The 26432-nt window shown below is 37.4% G+C and overlaps 2 protein-coding genes across 2 annotated transcripts in view; both read right to left on the bottom strand.

Annotated features, from left to right (window-relative positions):
- LOC145980561 (uncharacterized) overlaps nucleotides 1-10726 on the bottom strand; it is a 126686-nt gene extending 115960 nt beyond the window's left edge. Inside the window, exon 1 of the mRNA XM_083113588.1 lies at nucleotides 10136-10726. The gene's annotated coding sequence lies outside the window, so the exon portion shown is untranslated. The remainder of the gene's footprint in view (nucleotides 1-10135) is intronic.
- A 2082-nt stretch (nucleotides 10727-12808) lies between these two features.
- Nucleotides 12809-26432, bottom strand: part of LOC145980592 (uncharacterized) — a 34219-nt gene continuing 20595 nt past the window's right edge. The window contains exons 5-6 of the mRNA XM_083113627.1: nucleotides 22814-23923; nucleotides 12809-12930 (exon numbers count right to left, since the gene is read on the bottom strand). Coding sequence (XP_082969753.1) covers nucleotides 12809-12930; nucleotides 22814-23923 — 1232 coding nt within the window. The remainder of the gene's footprint in view (nucleotides 12931-22813; nucleotides 23924-26432) is intronic.

The raw sequence follows: 26432 nt of genomic DNA, 5'->3' as shown, positions 1-26432 counted from the left end.
ATAAGAAATCAGGTAACCAACTTCAGAATCATCATCTCACTGACATGAATAATTTTATTTGCAATTTCTGATCGATTTTTCTCCTGTATTTTATTCTCTAGACTTCAGGCTTCGCAGATAGCATTCCTAACTAGCCTAGAATATACGCTCCTGAGAGATAGAGAGAGAAAAGCAGTGAGATAAGATGGCGAAGGATTCACGCATATTACTCTAGTTGAGCTTACATCCGTTGCCGAGTGTTCAGCACAGCGCGCTATGACGCCACGGGGCGCCGTGTTCGAAACCTAGCTTGGGCATGGGTGTTCTTTGTGATGTCATTTGATCAGTATCATCATATCATCATTCATCTTTATCGTCGTGATTAGACAGAAATAGCAGAAAAGCGACGCTAAATACCAAAAATCAAACCAAATTAACTATCATAGGACATCATATGAAGGACATTAATGTTAAGATCAACAAAAAAGTAGGTTTGTAGATTAATATGAGGTGGTGTTAGTGTGACCAGAGTACATGTACACAGACTTGAGAATTGACAACTATATCAATGACTGCCTCCACTGAGGAGTCCATTTTCTCAACGTAAATACCGAAGTAAGAAATAACCTTCAATAAGTTACTTTAAACTATGGAAGTTCAAGTGAGTGCAATTCTTCCTTCATTTTCATTTAAAAATCACAGAAATAAACTAGAGTGCGGATTTTTGCCTATTTGCCTTTCTCATTCCTTTGTAGTAACACACACGTTTTAATGTTTTAAGTTCGTTTCATGGCATTTCTAGTCCGAAAATGAATTTTTATAATTTCTATAAATGCCTATTTTTAGGGTTAGCGCCTATTTTGCAATTTTTTGCTTACTTCAGCTGTTATATTCCTTTGGCTTTCCCTACATTGAAGAAGGTACGCCTTTGTTTATATTGAACTGACGGAAATCTGGTATTCGTCAGATTTGAGAGTCGCAATGCATGTTTTGAATTCAAGAGGTCCCGGCCAGGCACGTATCTAGAAATATATTTCGGGGGGCGTCCAAACCAAGTGTCCCATAATAATAATAATAATAATAATAATAATAATAATAATAATAATAATAATAATAATAATGAAATTAAAATAATTATAATTACATTAAATTAATAAAAATTGTATTAATTGAAATATTCAAATTAATTAATATATTCTTATTACATGAATAGGTAGAAAGACTACATGAGGATAGTGATATAACAGCACGTATTCATTACCTACATTACCTATAGGTAAGGTCGGCGAAATTTATAAAAAAAAAACAACTGCCGTAGCAAGGAAATTAATGTCAAATAGACAAAGAATTTAATATTTATTGATTATCAAAAAAGGATCTCAGATTCAGTTGACGAAAAGTTACTGGTAATATTTTATGCATAAGTAGTAATAATAATAAGTCTTGTATAAATCTTCTTTGCTACTGTCATTCAAAGTCGTGTGATTCCAATAATATCCTTACCGTCCAACAAGTTCGGCGGAAATAATCCTCTGTTAAATAACAGGTATATTTTTCATTACTTTATTTTAGTTACTTTATTATGTCATTATTTTCATTATTTAATTTTAGTACTTGGTAAGTTTTTCGGTGGGGTCCGGATCCCCTGGACCGCCCCCCTAAATATGTCCTTGGTCTCGGGTTAGATTCCCGGTGCTGCACAGCGGTTCGGATTCCTCTTTAAATTTAAGATCCAGTCGAAATTAGCCTCCAACGTAACTCCAAAAAATTCTGTTTTCAGTTTTTGCTTCAATAAACCACTCTGAAGAGCTCTGTTTGAAGTTAGATCGACATATCTCAACTTCTAATCCTTAGTAGTAATGTACGAATATATATATATATATATATATAAATTACTGACTCTTTTTAAGAGTCACATATTTCCTCTCTCCTGTAAGTTTGATAAATTGGAGTTACGTCCCTCTGGTTCTTACACTTCTTACACGACCCCTTGAAAGGAAAGTTTCGAGGAAGATATTTGGACCGAGTAAGTCGAATTACGAAACATATCCTACATACGAAAAACTAATAGTGAACTGAATATATTGATAAAACAGAGGAATGCAGTAAGAGAAGTAACATCTCAAAGGATAGCCTGGATTGGCCATCAAAAGGATGGCAGTAAGTAGTAGGGTGGCTACTCACCGGAAACTCCTTGAATTCTGGGAATTATGCATGCATTATACATGAATTTTTCTCCGTAGACGTGAAAAATTGCAACTTTTATTAATCCAAATCCCATTGAATTTATATATATTTATAAATGCCCTGAGGTAAGTTTTTCACAGTTTTTTTAGCTTGTATTTGTATCGAGGAAGGAAAACAAAGCTGCGTGTAAAATAAAACAGAAATCAATCCGATTACTTTGAACAATCTATTAGACAGGCGGAAGAATATTGCAAGATAAGATATCTTGAAGTTGATTAGGTAAATTTGAGTCTGAAATCCTTGTACAATTAACATTTTTTTAGTAGATTAGAATATTCCGTAACATTTGTGACTTGTGTTTGTAGATGTATTTCGAACCTTAATATGTGAAATGCAAATGTAAATTCCACACCTTAAATTAAATATTTTAAACATATATGTACCGTTTAATTGAATTGAATCAGAATTTTTGGATGAGATTGGAATGTCACAGATCGTTTATATTTTTAATATATTATTTGGAGAGGGCTGATGAGAGGCGGTAATACGTAAGGTTGAAATGTAGGAAATATCTACTTGTAGCCTTGAATTTTTTGAAAGTTCACCTTCAAAGCCGAGAATTATACTTGAATTTTATCATGATCCCTGAATCATAACGTATCTTCAATTCATATTTTTACAAGAGCAAAATGTTAATTACGATCGTTTTTTCTCGTCACGACACGTACAACTCCGGAACAAATTTTGATAGTTTTCGGCGAATTGTTGATTTTTAAAACAATGATTCCTCTTTATGTTGCACATAAATTTGAAGGCGTTCAACAAAAATATGTAATGCGCAGTTAGATTTAAATTTTTGTAATGTTAACTGCATAGGAGCAAGAATCATTACGTGGCCATAAGTAGCAACTAATTAACGTAATCCGACGATAACGGTTTTTGGACAAAAATACGTACAATGAGGAGAAAATTAATTACAATGTTTCAAAACTGTAATTGGAATTATTCAAGTTTCAGTTGCTACCAAATCTTAACAAGCTTTAGAGCAATTTTCAAAATATTTTGAGCGTGAAGCAAGGTAATTAGCAAAAATTACTAATTGTGGTAAATGAAAACCTGCCTGGCACGTGTTATTCTGCACACGGACCAAAAGCAACAGCTTGTTGTTTGTTAATTAGTTTGAGTCTTTCTATGGTTTCATTTAAAAGCATTGGTAGTCATGTTACGATTATTCATTATTTTCCTATTAGCTACACAAATTGCACATACTGTTTATAGTTAGGTAAGGTTCCCTGCGCACTTTGCACCATGCCATGAGGCTTATAGGTGTAGATTTGGACACATTCTATCGATCTAGGCCATGTTGGAGGTGATGTGATCAGCACCACGCTCCGGCCCCAGGTACCCATTTACTTGACGCTGTGTGAGCAACAGAGTCGCTGGAACAACGCTGAAAAAATCCTACCATAGATCACTCATGCTGGGAATCGAACCTGGGTCTCCCGCGTGGCAGGAAGACGTCCTACCGACTACACCATCGCGACCCCTATTTTTTATAGTATTTTTTGTTAATTGTTATCAATAAAAATAATTCAAACGTGAGTCAATTTTAATACGTCTGAAAGCTTCAGTTTGTGATCATAGCATGGGTGTATTCATCATGTCAAGAAATGAACATTTTTTATTTAAAATCTCTAAATTAGTACATTTTTAATATTTTCCCTTCCAAAATTATTTTCAAAAATGCGTTAATAATTGTCTTCGACTAGACTCATTTCAGAAAGAAACGAAAAAAGCTAACCCTTTCGTAATTGTCTGCATGCGGAGAGTCTCTCATGTATCAGTCATTTTCTCCATTTTAAACACTAAAAACGTTCTTTCGTATATTATTCAGACCTATGAGGAATATAGTAAGGAGTTAAGAACTTCATAACTAACTAACTTAACTCTATAGCCTTCTTAAACCCGAAGGTTTATGGCTGTAGCATCACAAGCCTTCCATCTGTCCCTATCCTGGACAAGATCAATCCAATCTTTTCCATCCTTACCGATTTCCTTTAGGTCCATCTCAGCGTTATCCCTCCATCTTCGTCTTGGCCTTCCTACAGGTCTCTTACCATCAGGTTTCTCAACAAGAATCCTGTAAACTTCTCTTTCTTCTCCCATTCGTGCCTAATGGCCTGCTCACCTAAGTCTTCTTGATTTTATTATTCTAATAATAACTGGACATGAATATAATTTTAATTTGTTAGTATTACTCCTAAGAACTTGAATTTGGAAACTGATTCAAACGAGTTGTTATCATTAATTAGATTTTAATAATTACCTAATTCTTGATCTGTAAGCATATATTTGGTTTTCTTTTCGCTAACTTCCAAACCTATCTCCTCAGCTGCGTTTAAAAATATTTTAGCATTATTCTTAATTGTATTTATATCATCTCCTAATAAGTCCTCATCGTCTGCATATGCTAACAACTAAGTCACACCATTTAGTTAGTCCTTCATTAGTTTCTTTTACCTTCCTAACAGCATATTCTAAGGCAAAATTAAAGAGCAATGGTGATAATGCATCCCCCTGTCGTAACTCATCATGAATTGTAAATTTGTCAGACACATTAATACCCACACGAATTTTACTTTGTGTTTCATTATTGCATACTTTTATCATATTAACAAGCTTCTTAGGTATTTCAAACTCTACTATTATTTAATTTATCTCTCTTAACCGAATCATGTACTTTTAAAAAATCAATGAGTAGCTAATGGGTATTTTGATTATATTCCCAATTTTTCTCAAGTGTCTGTCTAATGTGAAAATTTGATCTGTAGTTGATCTGTTACGTTTAAATCCACATTTAGAGGCCAGCATAGTCTGCCTTTTACCTACCCACTGCCCGCTTGCACGCGATAACAGGTTTACCTGCTCGCCTGCCCACGGCAACGAGTCGACTTGCGTCTTTACCCGGGTTCATGGTCTTCAAGGCGCTCTGCGCTTACAAGGTAACTGGGCATTTAACAAGACCCGGGCGCCTGCAAAACCTGCTGGAAGGAAACAGCCCTCCGGCAGCGTGTCGCTCCAGGTGTTTCATCACCACGTGGACGGCTGCAGCCAGTGTTGCCTACTTACGTAGCTACTAAATCCTACGAAGTCCTAGGAGGAGCTTCTTCTCCAAGGAGAATTTATATACTTAGCGATTTCAGTTCAGCGTAAGCAGTTTTTATTTTATTGCCAGGAAATGCACGCAATATTACAGTTTCATTTATCTAAATGAACGATCGAGCAAACAAAAATCTCCTCACTGAAAACTAATTGTTTTTCATTGCATGGTGCCTTAACCAGGCACGCAGTGGCGCAACCAGAGGAGGCAGGGTGCATTGCTCACAACCTTGGACGGAAATTGTCTAGCGGAGGGGTCAGGGTGGGGGTCAAACATTAAAGTACAAGTCTCATCAAGTTCAATGCCGTAGCAAGGGGTAGCGGGAGTCGGCCCTGAGCGCCGAACGATCTAAGTGAGAAAAGTTTTAAAACAGAGAATGCTATGGCGGCCCGTGATATTATTTGCTATTAATGTTGGTTTGTTACGAGTTGGATGAATTAATTATGTAATACGTCGCTCCATGTGAAAAGAAAATATTGTAGATGGAAATTTTACATGCCATATGTATGTACATTCGGAATGCATTTATCATGCACTTTCTTTCTTTCAAAAATAGTTTGTGTGCTTGTTTTCCATTATTAGCTAATGTGAAATTGACGTGTTGAAAAAAAATATTTCTAATCCTCTGTTTCAACACAAATGCGTGAGAACCGACTTCTACCCCCTTTTTGCGTGATTTATGAGGATAATAATGCCTTTCATGCTACTTTATTACTATTATTGTGATTGTTGTTGTTGTTACGTTTATCCAAGTACTTGCCCCCCCAAACGAGGGTAACGGCAATGCCCCTGGCTTGCTACGGCCCTGGTGTTCGCAGTAGAACAGTGTGTTGTTTGACTCGCGACCTCAGCGTCGAACGTGACATGTTTCAGTCCTGCCCTATATCACTATATATACGTATATTGGTTATTTACGACATATACTTATGGATCCTGTGCCACGGAAAACCTATTTCAATGAGTGTGTGTGTGGGGGGGGGGGGTAGCAACATTCGTAAATCTCATTTCATTGGTGATGTGGCTTACGAAGCTTTGAGTTCCCTTTTTTAAGTAGTGAAAATCTATTGCAGTTGGCAACACTGCAGAACGGTGTGGGCCCGGTGCAGTTTCTACTCGAAGCAACTACGTCATGCAGAGGGAGGGGCCTGCAGTTGATGGAAAGAACGAACTGAGACCTACTAGGTATCGTGAGACTGCGGGTACCCGGCGGGTCTACAATGCCTGCCAGGAACGATCTGGGCAGGTGGGCATACAAGCTGCTCAAGCGATGATGTTGCGCAGGTTGCATGGCATTTCAGGAGCGATGTCTCGCGAACGGGTCTGCTCCAGGTCTTGTGCAGGCCTCTGGTCATTCGCCCTGTAGTTTCTCTTCGTTATAAACCTTAACGCACGTGCGTAATACTACAGTTTACGATCAGCGCACCGCACGTATTTTCAAAGGCCGGATTAAATAAAATGAACCACTGATATAATAGGAGCCTGCATGCACCACCGTCACGCTAAACAGTGAAAATAGTTTGTCATATTTGTTTTAGCTTAATTTTGCTGAGTTGGCACCACTGGTACTCTCAACGCCAGACCAGTGAGTAGAAGAGTGGTGGGGAGGATGACGTAATAGGAAGTGCTCCTCAGCGATCTGCGCATATCGGGACTTAACTTGTCAGGCTATAGATAATATTTTATATGATGTTGAGAGAAGAGAAATTCCACGGTAATTATTGCAGTTCATTTTATCACCTCTTTAAACACAGGAACAATGATTGATTCTTTCCACTGTTGAGGAATTTTTTCTTTATTCCATATTAAACAAATTATTTTGTGAATTTGACATGTTAATGAATTCCCACCATATTTAATTTACTCAGCTGTTATTAAATCAATGACAGGTGCTTTGTTATTCTTTAGCCTCTTAATAGTATCTTTAACTTCAGTCAAGTTAGGTTCTGGAACTAAAGGTTCTGCTGTGTGTGCCATTTGTTCCTACATGAACATATTAAAGGTCATTAAAGTAGTTCTTGCTTGAATTTAAAATATCACTTGGATCAGGCAAAATTTCACCGTTTTTATATTTTATCAAGTTTACTTTAGGTTGCCACCCCTTTCTAAATTGATTTAGACCTTTGTATAAAGGTTTGATGCTTTTATTTTTGCTTTTTTTTTCAATTTCGTTAATCTTGCTTTTCAAGTAATCTCCTTTTTTACATCTAAACGTGCGGTTAACTTCTTGCTTTATTCTACGTATAATTGTTTAAATTTGTATCATCCAGTCTGAGTTCTCATTTCTATTATATTATAACTTAATGCGTAGAATCAAAATTTAAAATAAAGCACTGAAGTATGCTGTGTCTAAATTTAATATTGTCTTTTACATGTATAGAATTAGCGGCCCGCTCGTGCCTTCGCCGCGTTGCATTTAATTTATACCTGTATTCACTACTAATAGAGACTAGAAGGTCTAAATATGGGCGAAAGTTTAAATATGGGTTTTGGAGTTATCAGCGCTCCAGGGTGCTGCAGCCTGGCAGAGGCTATTGGAACTGGTTATCTGTCAAGGACAAAGGTTGCGGCGCCAATTCGCAAGAGAAGTGGTGGTAAGTTTCGGCCTTGGACGCTGTTATAGAATTGAGACCTCCGAAAACAGGTATGCAGGTATGTTTTAACTCAGCGTTTTCTGAATTCTCATCTGCTTTGTATAGGTTATGATATTAGCGGTACATAAAACAAATGTGGGCTTTTATAATGCCATGATTTGTTTGTAAAATACGTACCACAGAGAGCGAAAATAAATTGAAGAAGAAAAATAGCGTGATGGTTTAAATAAGGGCTATGACATGAGGTCTAATGCTGAGATCACATTTCCAACAGATATTTGGATGTTTTTCTTAATTTCGATTTTTCCCATTCCGCGTGATTTTCAAAATAACAGATTATTCATAAATATGAATTTTATAATGTTTTAGCGATAAATGACTGTTTTTTTTAAAAAAAAATTAATTGCATTTTGTGATATTGCCACTAGTAGCCCATATTTAGACCACAATTTTGAAATACTTCATTTTACCATTTTCTGGAAATTGCTTTTTTTTTAAAAAAAAATGGAGACCTTCTATACTTTAGCATGCTACTACATTTAAGTATATATTTCATAGATATGCATTTTAAAGACAGGTGCTTGATATATTAATTTTTTCCTCCGAAAAGGACAAAATAAAAGGGGGGCCCATATTTAGACCTTTTCCTCTAATATTGATGTATTATATTTGCATATTTGTTTACCATAGATAATATTCCTGTTCCTTGGGTACTGATTGAAGATATGGTTCTCTTTTCCATGCAGATGGCGTCACCTATTGAGAACTTGTTTATAGTGTATTTTCATGTTTCTAGCTCTAAAGTTTGGGTTGTAGTCGTATGAAAATGAAGAAAAGCTACCCCCCTTTTCCTTTCTTTAGGGTTGAATTTTGGAAAATCTCATTTTAGTGGGTGCTTGTCATAACAGGAAAACAGCCCTAAACTTTCACGTGTCTTGGTCCGTGGGTTTGAGCTGTGCGTTGATACATAGAATAAATAACCATGCATCTAACCAACTAACTCTCTAGCCTTCTTAAACCCGGAGATATGTGGCTGCAGCAACACAGGCCTTCCATCTATCCCTATCCTGAGCAAGATCTATCCACTCTTTTCCATCCCTACAGATTTCCTTTAGGTCCATCTCAACGTTATCCTTGTCTTGACCTTCCTACTGGTCTCTCACCATAAACTCTTCTTTCCTCTCCCATTCGTGCCACATGGACTGCCCACCTAAGTCTTCTTGATTTAATCGTTCTAATAATATCTGGACATGAATACAAATTACCTTCTCCACTCATCTGTCTCTTCATCCCTTTTAGGTCCTAATATTTATTTAAGGATTTTATTTTCAAATACTCTTAATTTATGTTCCTCTCTATCTAACTTTATAAATTCCAATGCTTGATTGTTAAAAACTGGCAAGACACATGCAAATTTCTTCTGCATTTAAATTTCGGTTCTGAACTGATTTTCAGGAATTTTTTTCGGTGCAGAAACGTGCAGTGACGTCAACTCATATGGGTCTGTAGGTCTCGAGTCCACCCAATAATAGCCTGTTTTTATATTTTATTATAGAAATAAAATCCCCGCGTTTAAGAAAACGAAACGTATCGTCGATATGCATTTAAATAATTTCTGACCGAGTGTTATCACAATATTTCATAATAACGTTACATCTACAATAGTTTCAGTGTCCTATGTTATTTACTTTATTTTATCCATGGTGACATCGTTATTAGGATAGTAAGGAAAGATAACGGTTTATAAACAGAATCAGGATCGATACACATTAAAATTTCAAAACAGGCAGACAAAAAACCGCCAACAAATACAAAATAGGAATTAAGAGTGCTTGAATGTCCAAGTTTTTTTCGTCATTTGCCCTGATTAGGCACTCAAAAAACAGATATCCTTGAAATAGGAAATTATGACTAAACTAGGCCAAAATGGCCACTATACTCGTAAAAAGTATTCATCTCAGAAATAGCCTGAAAAGGTTTTTGAATTTAAAAGTTTACTTTATTAGCTCAATGACAAAAAAGCATTTTAGGATAAGTCCTCAGTCTACGTTTGGCATATATTATTGCATTAAAGTATGAAAGAAATCTCCGAGTTCGGTCCACTCAATGTTTCTCAAAAGTTAGTACGTGCTACTGGAAACGTGATCTAAAGTAGTTGTGCAAATTATTTGGCAAGATGTGCGGTTATTTAAAATGGGATGTCTTTGAATTCACTTACCTTAGCATGGCGCAGGATGATTCTTGCTTAGGAAAGACATCTGGTAGACACCGACGAAGAGAAGATATCACAGATCAGAGGAGGATCCAGACAGAGAGTACGCGTTTTGTTTTTACAGGGTGGAGGGGGTGGGGGTGGGGTAAATTAATATAAAAACCTGAACAGAACAAACACTATATCACACACAAATATATTTCACTGTCAATGTCCTTAGATGCTTCTTTTGTTCTTGCTGTTTATTCCGTTAGCCGACACCAGAGAATCATCAACACTACCACAAAACCGCAAAGGTGTTCACTTGCCGCACAACTAGACCGCAGGCGTCGATCACTCTTTAGTAATTTCCTTCGCGGGAGACTTTGAGGAAATTCCAATGGCTGGAAATCCAATGCACTTTCTATTTGGAGGAAATTTTACCAGTATTCGCGGAAGGCTTGCCGAGGTTTTCGCACACTGTTGATGCTGTGTCACTGTGTGATCCGATCCGTCGCAATGAGAGGGGCGAGGCCGTGGATAGCAACCACCGGAACGACAATGAAGGAGGAAGAGAAGAAGTGATCTCAATGGACCATGCCGGTGGATTTCTTCAAAAAGTTTTCAAGAGCCTCCAAAAGATGCTGCTTCTATTGAGAACACAACCAACAATATTACTATGCTGTTGTTTTTTCTAACTTGCCGACCAACAGAAGTGTTGATCAACTGCGAATGTACCGTTGCCTTCTGCCACGCTGTGTTAATCCCTCTGATCCACCAAGGATGAAAAAGAGAATTCCTTTTTCACGCCATTTCCGCCATACAAACCGTGCTGGCGCCTGCAACAGTATGGTTTAATTGAATCCAAGAAAGAAAACTCGCTCGGATATTTGTAGTACTAAACAAACGCGCTCGATTTGGTTACGGGCTTGTGGATCGCATGTGCCAAATATTGAAACGGTACACTTTGCGGTAATGAGAACTACGGGTATACTTAGGAAGGCATCGGTTAATTTTTTTTGTTCATTTGGAGCACGTGCGAGCCCAGTCCGTTGCACTTCGCTGCAGAAATGCATTTGTTTCTGAAGCAAGGGCTGCAATTTGTGCAACATCTCTACCATCGCCAACTGAGGGAATCATGACTGATATGAAGATATCAAATTTGTTGGCTTCAGAAATGTGTGTCGAAATTACAAATGATTTGTTTTTCTTGAGTTATCCTTGTAGAATGGATTCGTCATGGTTCCAATGCTTTAAATCTTTCTGTCGTTCCAGCATACTGGAACTTATGGGCAGTGGCGGGGATTGGGGGGTCTTGGGGGGCAGTTGCTCCACACTTTTTGCCACTTTTCCCGCCGCACTATGCTAAACATTATCTACAAAGGGAAGTAGTTTTGACATTTTGTCCCCCCAGTTTCAGAACCCAATCGCCACCACTGATTCTGGGGCATCCATAACTTCCACCCATTGGTTCAGCATAAGATCAATTGGTGCAAAATAAACAATACAAGGCACCCTTCTTTACAGGGACTGAAAGCTCAGTTGGGTGTTGATATGTCCCAGAGAAACAATTTGAAAAATACGTTTCAGTCTGTATTTTTTCCAAAAGTGTTAGGTGGGGCTCATAGCCCCCTTTGACCAAACATTCCTAAAAAAGATGGGTGTTCATTGTGAGTATCTCTTCAATTTCATCATGTCATCCCTCATCTTCGCCATTAGCCAAAAGTGGCTGAAACACGAAGTAAAGCAAACCAAATTAATCAATCAGTCAGACAAGCAATATATAAATATTATATGGGGAAAGCAATAGAAGAAGAGAAGAATGAATGCTGATGAAGTGCAGAAAACTATAGAGAAACAAGTGGTTACTAATAACACTTTTCAGCAAAAACAGATAAACTTAAAGAAAACATATGTTTTGCATTTTAATATCTGATACAAACAATTTTTTAAACAATAGGATTCGTTTATTACCTTACATTCTTAATTTTGTACCATAACGAAAACCTTGCTTAAAAAATGTGTGAAGGCTGGCTTTGCGGATTGTGGAGGCCGGAAATTAATTTAGAACAAATGAAATCCCATTTTAACTTTTACAATGACGATTTATTGATATTGTGCAAATAAATAAATAAATAATTTGTCAGTATTTGTCAGTTTTTTTTTGTTATTTTAGCCAATTAGATCAGTAATTTTTACAACTTGACTAGTTTCCACCTGCTCATATCATCACCCATCCTCATCTTTGTGGCAGAAAAGCGAAGTAAAATGAACTCAATCTAAACGAGACAAACTCTTATCTAGGGATGGACGATATCGGAAATTTGATATCGCGATATATCTTCAAGAAAATATCGTCACAGACGATACGATATTTTTTCTTTTCGTAATATCGGCGATACATCGTCTCCACGATATACTGTATATCGCCAAATATCGTAACGATATATCGCCGACAGGATCGCCAAAATATCGTGACGATATATCGCCTAGTTGCTATCGCCTGGATCGCAACACTTCTCTTATCATGGTCTCAGTTCGTCCAGTCTTAACCACAACCCTTCGACCTCTCCTGGGTAGACTGTAGGAACTTTCGTTTTTATCCAGAAATACTTTCGACTTGTCACTCTTCCCTGTCTCCGGACATCTGACGTTCCTTGACGTGGAAAAAAACCGGCTTCTGCCACAATTAGGTTTCTGTCAAGGCTTCACAGTCTTCTGAACTCTAAAATAAGCCGTTAAAAATGTTCCGAAACCGTTATCACCGCACCTAACACCTTCTCGCTTCTTCTTGCTTCTGTTTTTTACCCTTATCCGAGTTACTACAAGAGTTGAGAAAGTCATTTAAAACAAATAACAAGCATGGACGCCAGAATATTTTGTAGCGGGGTCAGGCCATTGATAAAAAATCAATAGTAGAAATAATAACAAATAATTATGATTATAAACCAATTTTATCCCAAATGTATTATATTATTATTATATCCTTGGGGAGATTCTGATACTCGAATCACCAGATGAGTAAATATCCAGCACAACTGTTTTCCCAGTATTTCTTTACATTTTTTGCAGTTAGTGTACTGAAATGAATAGTTATTCTATTCCAGAGCAGCTTTAGGTCGGTTTTAGACGAAAGCATTTCCTTTAACATCCTTGCTAGCATAAATGCTACGTAAATGCTTCCAATCATCTTATAACAGATCGTACTTTACAGGAAAGCATTTTATGGAACAGTTCGGTTAGCTGCTTCAATTACAATGTACAATACATACAGCACGAAAGGCACTTCGAGTTACATCGTCAATGCTGTGTGCACGGTGTTTACAATTGAAAAAGCTAAACTATTATTCCATACGTGTACAGCAAACGTTGTAAAGTATGTATTTAATCAGCGCCATTCTTCTCTACCTAAAACCATTTAATACGAAGCGATATTCCTCTCGGTTGAATAGTTATCGTCGTTTAAAAATGTGAAGTGATACGTTGCTTACATCTCACGCGACCGCCATTACATTGCACTCGTGACCATGAGGTCGCTTCTGATTGGTTACGCTACGAAAAATGCTACAGACCGAGCCTATCCTTGAGAAATGACATCAAATATACCATGGCATCTGAAATGCCATAAGATATTTCACTGTACACGTTAGCTTTTTGGTCATGGCATAAATGTTAAGAAAAATGCTAAGGAGAATGCTTTCGTCTAAAGCGGGCCTTATGCAGGAACAAGGACGGAATAATTGCGACGTTAGATCACCCACTCCGGGAATCGAACCCGGGTCTCCCACCGACCAGACCTCGTGTCACTTTTAATGCGTTTTTATTTTGTATTTCAATATTTGTAGGATGTAAATATCACAAACCTTGGAATAAGGAAGGCCTCCCCGATGGCGCAGTGGTAGCGTCGTCGCCTTCTATTCTAGGGGTCTCGGGTTCGATATAGTGGTTCGTTCGGATCCCACTTTAAACTGTAGGTCCAGTCCCGATTAGCCTTACTGTGCGTAAAGTGGACTTAAAACAACAAATAAACCAACCTTGGAATAAGAAGAAAATACAGAATAACGCACATAAAATGTCGATGCTTAGTGCGGTGGGGGTGGGGGGATACCACAATCCTGCTTAGAGCGCAAAAATATCTGACTAGAAGGCTGTCGCCTTTTGCAGCTATAACGGAAATCAGGACACTTCCGGTAAGAAACAAGATGGAGAAGATTCCAATGCATTGGAAATGCTGTGACAATTTCTGTTTCCCACGATGGAATGTTGAATGCAAAAGAAGTGCAAGGTAGAATACGAGATGGAATCCTTCAGTTCTGTGTCTGAAACCAGCCTGAGGATATAAATCTTGTTTTGTAGTATCCGTGTTCCCTTGAAGGAAATCACATAAATTCGGATTAGCTGCCTGATACTGGTAGGTAGGTACTCAGTTAAAATGTCACGCAGAACGTTCTGGAAACAAGCAATATTGCTGCACATATATTTAGAGGCTTATTTTCGCATGGAGCAGGAACTAAAACGATATATTTTTGGTTCGTACTATCAGTCAGTGGCGTGCCTAAGGAAAGGTGGTGTTGGTGAGATTCATACCCCCCCCCCCCCCTCCTCTCTCTTGGCCCAGCATTCCTAACAAAAAAAAACGTCACAGGCAGGGAAAGATGGTACAGTGAGGGCTGACCAGGGGGAACGGGGGCAACCAAGTGCCTCAGAAATAATATAAATGTTCCCGTGTGGCAGTCAGACGCCCTATTGACTAGGTCACCGCGGCTCTTAATAATAATCATCATCAATTTATAAATAATAAGTTAATAATAATGATAATAATTAGGACTGAGCCGATACCACGTTCAGCCGATACCGATACTTGAAAATTGATATAATTAAAAGTTGTTCAAAATATTGGTTGATATTTGTGCCTTAAGTGTTCCACTCTTAATTATTTGCATCAATTTACCAACACTTTTGCTTAAAATATTCAAGAATTACATCAGATTATCAAATTATATGTTATTTAATAATATAATAAGTTGTTGGTCTTAATAATTGTTATTATTGTTGTTATTACATGAACAGGTAAAATATTATGTAAGAATAGAGACATGGGCGTCCGGAAGGGGGGAAAGGGAAGGCCACGGCCCCCCCTGGAAAATGAATGTGTACGTAAAAATTATATATTTCACACTTAATTTCATTTCAATCACAGTAATTTATGTTAATTATTATAAATTCGTTGAAGAAACATGATAATTTCAGACTGAAATAATGTTTTTTGAGAGGGCATCACACATTTTGGGGGAAAATATGTGTCCTTTGCCCCCCTGGAAATAGAAAATACTTTGCTTGCCCCTCCCTGGAGAAAATCCTGCGGACGTCCATGAATAGAGATATAACAGCACGTATTCAGTATCCAGCTTGTGTATAGCTGAATAAAGACAGATGTCCTACTAAAGAAATTCATGTCAAAAGCAATTTTAAGTGGAATATTTACTGTATTCCAAAACAAAATGTTACGTCCATCCAGTGGGTTACAAAACGGGGGTGGGGCGGTGGCAAGGACAGTTTACTTTTCCTAAACTCCATACCAGCTAACTGTAGACCAGGCGAACGAGAACAAGTCTCTGCGCAAGTAGTGACGCGAGACGGCTCCACCAATGAGCAGTGAGAGAAACGGGATTGTGTAATGGGCGACGGGAGTTACCCGATATCCTCCTCCTCTCTGTAAGCGTTGCAAATTTTTGAAAAGGATAATACCGAACGCACATGGGAACGGACCGTATTTTTGTCTCCAGGTCCGTACGATTTGTTTAAGAATTTATTGGGGAATTATTAGGGATAAAACTGCAAGAGCAAATTTTGACATGCCGTGCATTTAGCGTACGGACTAAGGTCTGGATCGTACGTCCGTACATGCCATGAAATTTCGGTACATGTACGGTCAGGACCGTACGGTTGGCAACACTGCGCTTTCACCACTCTATTTTCCTCCTCTTCCTCTGCCGATATGCGCGGCCCTGGTCTATAGGTATAGGTAGATAAGGTCTAGATCCCTCATCAATCATTATTTTTATGGGTTATATTAGTGGTACGCATAAATGTTTGCAGGTATGTCACACAAAGTTGTGTAATCACAATATAATCCTTACCTTCCTTCGTGTAAGTGTTGAGGAAATAAGGCAATTTCGCATAATACTTACAACAGTAAACAAGTATTTGTTTATTTAATTTTGGACCTGGTAAGTCTTTCAGGGGATCCGGACCCCCTAAATCCCCTCTAAACACGTCCTAGGTTACTGGCGACCAAAATTCAAAAAATGAGGCAAACAGATTCAAACATTTCAAGCAAGGCGACAGACATGCCCATGACATGGTCGTGCAGAACAAATGCGTGACTTAATGAAGTGTCCAATAGGTTCTGCTTTCCGGAATTCAAGCTTTGCTTTCTTAAAGTCATTGAGAACCATCAGACCAAATCTTACCATTATTCCTTGAATTCAAACAGAAAACTCGTTTTAAGTCATTTTCCGATATAATTAACCGACTATGAATTTTACTGTGTACTTGAAAGTTTATATAACGGTGGCGGAAATTAGGGGGCGAGAGGGGCAGTTGCCCCCCACTTTTCGCCACTTTTGTACCCGCACTATGCTAAATCTTATGAACAAAGGGAAATATACTGTCTTTGGCCCCCCTAGTTTTGGCACCTTGCCCCCCCCCCGGTTTTGGTACCCAATCGCCGCCACTGGGAACAACTATACTAACTATATAACAACTAAACTAAGCAATTTAATTTTCTGATTGATAAGAAATTATCGATCTATTATTTCAATTCAATCAAAATTTTCAATCAGAGGGAGGGGTAAGAATAACTTTAGCAGCACAATTAGGATGAATCCTTTGTGCAAAATGTAAACTGGACATGTTTGATGTATTGCAGGAAATTATTGGAAGGGAAGTCTTGTTACGGAATTCTGGTGTGGTACAGTGGGATGCATAAGTATTACGAAGCAAATTGCCCATCACCACGTTCATGCTCTTTGTTTTATCCAATGAGAGATTGAAACAAATACCTAGCAAGATGCCTCTGCACCAAATACAGGAAAAAAAAGTGGTACAATAGAGCTGGTTGTTTTTTTTAAATTTTTTAAAGGAATGCATTACTCTCCTTACGAGACCACTGTATTCAAAAACTTAACAGGATATAAAAATGACCATGTACAAAAATAAAGGTACCCAGTGGATGCATATAGTGCTTCGAATCCCACTTTAAACTGTAGGTCCAGTCGTGATTATCCTATCTGTGCATGAAAACTTCACAAACTCAAGCAAACAACGATAAACAACGACGTTTTGTCAGGTAGTCGATCATTTCATGCATCGAGTTACTAATGCTATTATAGGTTATATTACAACGACTTAATATTATGTCAATGACCTGACCGTGACCCCACCTTCTTACAAAAATTCCTGGTGACGCCCATATTTCATTCCAAGAAATGTCCAGTTAGCGAAAGTTCTGCCACCTAACGTAGTTTGTAGGAATTTGCACGTATCTTGAGCAGCATAACTTCTGCCATCTGTCGGAATTTATGTAAACTACGAACATATAAGGTACTGAAGTCTTTGCAATGTGATGGGTTTCCCACGGCGCATTCTTTTCAAACCACTACACGTGAGATTAAAAAAAGAATACAAGGATGGGCATAAAAATCAGCTCCTGCTTAACACGTTCTACTGTGGAGTAAAACTGCCTTTCCTTCTTTCGTTGAGAGTTCACTTCGAACAGAATTTTCTTCAGGTGCTCAATCAAGCATTTTCAAACTGCTTTCTTGCAAGCATTTTGCTTTTAAACCATCATAATAAATTAATCAAGGTATGAAAGGATAGATAAAAATAGAATTTGTTCTTTACTAGCACTTTTATTTGAATATACATTTATTTAAACTTTCACTGTGTAAATCGTGTAATATTGTTCTGTAATGTTGTTTAGCACATAAATAAAACCTGTAATATTTGTTGGTTGATTTGATTGGTTGATTTGGTGTTTTAAGTTCACTTTATGCACAGTAAGGCTACTCGGGACTGAACCTACAGTTTAAAGTGGGATCCGAACCACTTGTACCTCCACCGCTGTAATATTTGTGTTACTTAACAGGTTGTTGAGTTGAGTTGTTGTTTTAAGTCTACTTTATGCAGATATAGGTTAATCGGGACTGGACCTACACTCTGTCCCGTCCATCTTTGGAGCAAGGCCGCGGATTGTAGCAGAGAAAGGGGGTCGAGGAGGCAGAGCGAAGCAGTATACGCTGCTGGGAAGGTTGGTAACTGAAGTCACTTCCCCTTCCACGCAATCCCATTCCTCTCACGTGCTCATTAGTGGAGCCGTCTCGCGTCATTACTTGCACAGAGACTTGTTTTCGTTCCCCTGCTCCAGAGATAGGTGGAACAGATTGTACAGTTTAAAGTGGGGTCCAAACCACTATGGGCCTCCGCCGGGTATCGAACCCGGTACCCCTTAATTAAAAGGCGACGACGTTACCACTACACCACCGGGGAGACTCACTAGGTAGTCCTAATCAAATTATTTGTTCGCTGATTCTAGGGATTAATTTGGTTATTTTACGTCGTTTTTTCTTCCACTTTTGGCTAATCGCGACGATGAGGATGAATGATGATATGATGAAATTGATGAGGGGACACTCGCAACCCTTGCCGGGATTCGAACCCGGGACTCCTGGCGTTGTAGAACGCTGTTCTTACCACTCCGCCACGGAGATCGGCTCTGATGCTAGAGAATAAAGTGTATATGTTTGTGGGTTGATATCCAATGTGTATTCTTCCTGGCAAGGTTTAAAATCCCTGTCTTCCTACAGAAACCACACTGCATGTCACAGTTGACAGCTGAAGACGTTGCCACACAATATATAAAATGGACGAGTTAAAGTTACAGTGGTGTAAGTCACTTTTCAAAAATAATGATACTTAGACACAGAAACTAGATCGAGGTAAGTCAATCTGTTAACAGAAAACGTGAAGTAAGTCAGAGATCCATTCAACTGGCAACAGATGACACTTGAAGTTCTAGTGATAAAGGAAACAGCTGTTGAGTTGATCAGCAAAGTGCTGTGAGTCCGACTCTTTTTAAAAAAACAACAAAAAGTGACTTACACCACTCTAACATTAACCCGTCCAAATGATCAAGGGGAAGATGTCCACCCGTGCCACCCTCCTTCTGTGCAGGCCATATGGAGACGGTCGTCAAACCATTTCACAGAGAACACTGGCACCAATCGAATAAAACGTAAACATCTCGCACTGAATCTGTATTATAAATCCATCTATGCCATGTAGTATGTCACCAGATAACGCGATTTCATTTGTCCTTGATAACTCACCTGTTCATTTATACATTTGATTTCATATTCGTGAAGTACAGTCGCCGGCAATAAAAATGGGATATCCAGATCCTGAAATACTCTTATCCCTGTAAGGCGTTGTGTGTGTTGCATAACTCTACGGTGATAAGTGGATTTTATTAACGAATTTTCAATGACAACTTGTACCACCGCCGTATAGTTTGGCAACACACTTAACGCCTTACAGGGATAAGAGTATTTCAGGATCTAGGTGTCTCATTTTTATTGCCGGCGACTATACGTTAGGCATCGGATCGTTAAAGTTACCAGCAATTTACACCGATATTGAGTTTCACACACACACACACACACACACACACATACACACACTCACACACACATACATACATACATACATACATACATACATACATACATACATACACACATATATATATATATATATATATATATATATATATATATATATATATATATATAGGGTGCCTCATAGGTAATAGCGCAAACTGACACAGGTGAAAGTACACGATAATAGAAGCAAAAAAGTATCGGTAAACATGGCTCTGCAAACGTGCAGTTTTCGAGATAATCGCGAATGTGTGATTACAAGCCGCCACTGACTTCATTGTTTGTAAACGTCGTCCTAGTTGGTAAAATGCTAATAACGTGTGGGAATGTGTGGTTACAAGCCGTCATTGACCGCATTTTGTAAACAGATAAGTGTTTTACTCCTTTGCGGTCCGAGATTTGCTCTTTGTTTACAAAACAGAACATTTCCGAGAGGAGGTACGGCTTGTACTCACACAGTTGCACACATTATTAGCATTTTACCAACTAGGACGAAAACGGCTCGTTTGCAGACCCATGTTTACTGAGACTTTTTTTGCTTCTACATTATCGTGTACTTTCACCTGTGTCAGTTTGAGCTATTACTTTTGAGACACCCTGTATAAATATATATATATATATATATGTATATAATATGAGAGAGAGAGAAACACTAGAAAGTTATGCATACCAAACACACACGCAAACACATCCATCCTGTATATATATGCAAGTGTAAATAACCAATCGCATCGCACGCACTACAATTCCCTTCATACATCGAATCTCTCAAGGTATTTAAGGTTGGGTTTTAGTTGGTAAATTTACAATATTTAGTTTTATCTTAGTACCTTCCTTACCTTAGCACAATATTCTCTTTGCGAAAGTAAATGAAGCTGTGTATTAGATATAAGACAGAGATTAATACATAACTTTTTCATTTTCTTATCAAACGTAGAAATCAATTGCACTTTACATGTTTTAAGAATTAAATGAATTAATTACAGTGAACTATTTACATTTAAATTTGCAATTATGTTTTATTTGCTGGGTAACATTCAACCTTTTTATTAATCCATAAAATATGCTATTATTATATTCATATTATTTTATTCATCTTGTCTTATACTTGTTAAAGAAAACCTTCATGAATTAAGTATAATTAAGATAATGGTATAAGATTAATTAATTTTGCAAAGAACTTAATTGTGAAAAGTACCACTTTTTAACATAAAGACATCCATAAATATACCTGGTCTTCTCCAGATGGTAAGACTTATAATCAGATAGATTACGTTCTAATTGACAAAAGAAGACATACTACAGGGTCATCCGTTTGGGATATCAGAAAAGTATAACGCTGTAGCTTTTATGTTAATGTATATGTATCGATGCAATTTGCGGTAATGTACATGGCAAAGATGGGAGTTTGCAACAATGACTTCCTTGAGACAACGCAGCAGTAGTTCATAGTGCAATCAGCAGATGGCATGTATAGAGGCGGTACGCGCGCGCTCAGTGTTCAGTGTTGATACAGAGTGGAGTGAAGATGGTCGTTACACCACAACAACGCGGTCAGTGTGTCGTGTGGTATGCCAAATTTTCGAGTGTAGTAGAGACCCAGCGAGCTTTCAAACGACAGTATCACGTTAGGCATGCCCCCATCACATCGGGACATTGTGAAATGGTACCACATGTTTTTGGAAAATGGATTGCAGTTGCCGCACACAGGTGGAAGGCGGCGTGATCACAACAAGGAGGAGGCCATTCGACAAGCCATGATGCGGAGTTCACGTAAGTCACTCTGAACCTGATATTCAATGATCGCTGGTGCGGCCGTGGTGGACCTATCCCATGGCCTCCCAATAGACCTGACCTAACCTCTCCAGATTTTTTTGTATGGGGCTACGTCAAGTCAATCGTGTATGCACAAAGACCACAGAATCTTGCTGACCTACGGAGGATGATCACAGCTGCCTTTCAGCAAATCACTCCAGAAATGCTGCGTGCCACGTGGCGCGCTATGGATTCCCGGTATGATTTGTGCCGCATGCGCGATGGTGGACATGTTGAGTGCTAATGTGCTGTGACATAAACTCCCGACTCTCCTACACATGTCTGTACCATTTACAACCAATAAATGTTCATAGTTTCTAGTTAATAGAGTTTTACTATTCTGACATCCCAAACGGATGACCCTGTAGTATAATTAACGTTCGCTCATATAGAGGTGCTGACTGTGCCAGTGTCCATTATTTAGTAATTGCTAAATTAAGAAAAATACTCTCAGTGGTAAATCATAAGCAACAAAATGTAAAAGTTCGAAAGAATTAAGAAAGATTACCAAATTAAACTGTCAAATAGATTTGATATTTTGCAGGATGAAAATATAAATTAAACAGATGTAAATGAGAATTGGGAGCATATACACAATGCCACATATTCAGCAGCTAAACAAAGTATAGGATACTATAAACCAAGACAAAGTAAGCCGTGGTTTGATAATGAATGTTACAATCTAATAGAAATGAGAAATGAGTCTAGACTTAAGTGGTTAAATAACTATGATGATATAAATTTAAGCAATTATAATACAGAATAAATCAGAATAAAGCGATAAGTTAACCGCACGTTTAGAAGTAAAAAAAAAAATTCTTGAAAAGCAAAATTAACGAAATTGAAACAAACAGCAAAAATAAAAATATCAGAGATTTATATAAAGGTCCTTCAAATTAATGTAACACTCATACTATCTCCAATGATCACCAGCAAGGAAATATTAAAATATATTTGAAGACATAAGCACTGCCTTTCAGCTCAAAGCACACAATTATTAAATCAATGCTAGCAACATGTTTTTGTTACATTAAAAATGATGAGTGTATATGATTGAATTATATTTACCAAACGTGATTGCACACTTTACAAGAAAAATTATATTTTTAAATTTCCATTAGCAAACATCTTCGTATTTTTATGTATAAGCAAATTTCTCTAAAATACTTACGTGTAGTTGTTGGTATCGTAGTTGTTCTCGTTGTCCGTCCTGTTCTTGCACTGCTTCTTGAAGTTGTAGACCTTCTAGTTGTAGTTGTTTTCGTTGTAGTCGACTGTGTAGTAGTAGTAGTTGGTTTCTTAGATGTTGTCGTTGACCTTCTAGTAGTTGTCGTTGGTCTTTTAGTAGTTGTCGTTGGTCTTTCAGTAGTTGTCGTTGGTCTTTTAGTAGTTGTCGTTGACCTTTTAGTAGTTGTCATTGGTCTTTTAGTAGTTGTCGTTGGCCTTTTAGTAGTTGTAGTTGGTCTTTTAGTAGTTGTCGTTGGTCTTTTAGTAGTTGTCGTTGGTCTTTTAGTAGTTGTTGTTGGTCTTTTAGTAGTTGTAGTGGGTCTTGTAGTTGTTGTTGTTGGTCTTTTAGTAGTTGTCGTTGGCCTTTTAGTAGTTGTCGTTGGTCTTTCAGTAGTTGTCGTTGGTCTTTCAGTAGTTGTCGTTGGTCTTTTAGTAGTTGTTGTTGGTCTTTTAGTAGTTGTAGTGGGTCTTGTAGTTGTTGTTGTTGGTCTTTTAGTAGTTGTCGTTGGCCTTTTAGTAGTTGTCGTTGGTCTTTCAGTAGTTGTCGTTGGTCTTTCAGTAGTTGTCGTTGGTCTTTCAGTAGTTGTCGTTGGTCTTTTAGTTGTTGTTGTTGGTCTTTTAGTAGTTGTCGTTGGTCTTTTAGTAGTTGTCGTTGGTCTTTCAGTAGTTGTCGTTGGTCTTTTAGTAGTTGTCGTTGGTCTTTTAGTAGTTGTTGTTGGTCTTTCAGTAGTTGTCGTTGGTCTTTTAGTAGTTGTCGTTGGTCTTTTAGTAGTTGTCGTTGGTCTTTTAGTAGTTGTCTTTGGTCTTTCAGTAGTTGTCGTTGGCCTTTTAGTTGTTATAGTTGTCGTTGATCTTTTAGTTGTTGTAGTAGGTTTTGCAGTTGTTGAAGTAGTTGTAGTGGGTCTTATAGTCGTTGGTCTTTTACTTGTAGTAGTTTGTATTGTTCTGGTCGTTGTCCTTCTTGTGCTAGTAGTCGTTAATCTTGTAGTTGTAGCAGCAGTAGACTTGCGTTGCAAAGGAGGTAAAATGACACCAGGAGATGCAGATTTATTATCTGAATAAGAAGTTTTCAAAAGCGAAATACCGTATTGTAGTACTTGTAATTGACGCTGCTGACACACACACACACACGCACACAAACACACATACATAGTTTTCCGATCTGTGATAATAGATGCCTGTGGCCAAGGTGAACAACCCAATTTATATTAGCGAACCTTTTATTTAACGTAGATTTTTTTAAAGTCATTAAGTTTCAAAATCTTTAGGAATAACATTCATACTTGAAATAAAAACAATTTAAGAGAGTGATTTGTTGTACAATGATTTGGATATTCCCCAAAGTAGGTAAGTAATTTGATTCAGCTTTTGGCTGCCAATAATACTTGTACAGTCACGGACAATTCTGGGTTGTAATGAACCCATTAAAAGTCAATGGGGTTGTTACAAACACGAAAAACATAGATATACTTCAAAAATTGCACAACTAGGACGTTTTTCTACCATGATCTATAAACAACTCGCGTAACACGCAATATGGTGCCAGCTTCTTACAATATTGATTCTTCCTAGATTTACAGAAAATATGTTAGGTTTTATGATTGATTGATTTATTTGGTGTTTTAAGTCCACTTTATGCACAGTAAGGCTAATCGGGACTGGACCTACAGTTTAGAGTGGGATCCGAACCACTATGTGCCTCCACCGGGTATCGAACCTGGGCATTACCTTCTCAATCTGAAAGCCTGATGGCTTGCTCCGGTCACGTGACTAAACGTCATCAACTGGAGGCGAGATAACTGCCATGTTTGATTTGCTTCTTCGGAATCAAAGTTGGACCTTTTTAGTGAATATGGAATTGTAATGCAAATTTTAGAACTGTAATCGAGTTTACATGACGTGTAAATATGCTTAAATGTGGAAGAGGTATGGTGTATAAGTCTTGTGTACTCAATTGCAGAGGTAATTACAATGAAAAAGGTAAGAGTAACGTTCACATTTCTTCAAGATGTTGTTAAAAATGAGGCATTTTTAGGGCAATTCCATGTGATTCAGTCACTACGAAAATATACAAGTAACAAATGTATTATACTAAAAAATAAATAATAGTAATAGTTCATGATGTAAACATTTCATGTGTCCGAAATAGGCATCAAATATTCTCGTAAATGTGGACAACATGTCAACATTTTTTTTGGAATTATCAAATAATTTACCCTGAATTACAAACGTTGGTTAATATTACGTATACCAAAGCAATTTGTTAGTGTAAATTTTATGCAAGCATTCGATAAATTATTCATATTATTTACACAAATTTTCAGTTTCAAAATGTGCTTAATGAAAGAAAGCTATACAACGGGGCAAAGTTGATACATGTGTACATTTATTCTTATTTTATCCCGCTTTATGCTTCTTTATGCTAATCGGAGGCTAATGGAAGATATGTTGTACATTTAAATACAAAGGTGCGATGTGTTACAAGAACGTCGATGAAATATTCGTGTGTAAAACTATCCAATAATATATATATATAACTTATGTTTCAAATACAAATGTTTTCACACAGAAAGCATTTTGTTACCTAGCTATGTTAATATGAACTACAAATGTATTAAATTTTTAAAACTGTTTCATATGAACTGCTTTTTATTTTTTATCTTTGTGAAGCTTCAATGTTCCTAACTTTAATTATTAAATCAGTGATAATGTTTATTGTTTCATAATTTATCACGATTTTTTTAACGGAATGTAAAAAACAGTGTAAGTATTTCCCAAGTGAACGTTAAAATGGAAATATTAATCTGCTTTTTTTCTCAATGAAACTCTTAAGTTATTGTCACAAATCTTACTAACGACAATGAAAAGATTCAATTTGTTTATTATCTTTCGTTCAATAAAGTCAATAAGATCGAAATTGCAATGTGACAAATTATTTACGTTTAGTCTTTATACACAGAAATGTAACATTGCCCTTGTACCAATTTCTTTCGCTTTTGCTGCAAGAATATAGAAATTAAGGTTTTGTATTGAGATTGTATAGCTACACAGAATATCTGCATTATCTGGTTGATTAATTTTGGGTAAACTTAAAGACAATTTAATTGATTAGGTAACTTGGAAAGTTTACGGTCAACCTAACATGTTTTTTATTTAATCAATTGATTTTACATACAAAAGTTCATACAAAAGCGGTTACGAGTTTTACCGTAGCTGACCAATATTCCCGATAATATTTTTCAAAGATATACAATGTTTAAATATTTCCGACAGGAAGTTTCTATCGGTTTTCAACTCTTTCTTTGTGCTATGGTAGGAATTTTTGTGGTGGCCATAGTGACTTCCTGAATGAAAATTTTGGTGTAAATATTCAATATTATACATTTTTCTTCTAACTATATTCGTCGGGAGGGTAAATGTCAAAATTTAACTTCGTAAGAGAAATAAATATACCTTAATTATCTACGGTAAAATTACGTCAAGCAGTTTACAGCGTTAAGACGATCGCCTCCAAATGATGACGTCTTGACTGAGCGCTGTGGCCTGAACCTCGAGATGGTCTT

This window comes from Lepisma saccharinum, chromosome 28 (assembly GCF_977018435.1).
Source record: "Lepisma saccharinum chromosome 28, izLepSacc3.1, whole genome shotgun sequence".
Classification (NCBI taxonomy): Eukaryota; Metazoa; Arthropoda; class Insecta; order Zygentoma; family Lepismatidae; genus Lepisma; species Lepisma saccharinum.
The sequence above is the reverse complement of the archived record's forward strand: the minus strand, read 5'-3'. Positions and strand labels throughout refer to the sequence as shown.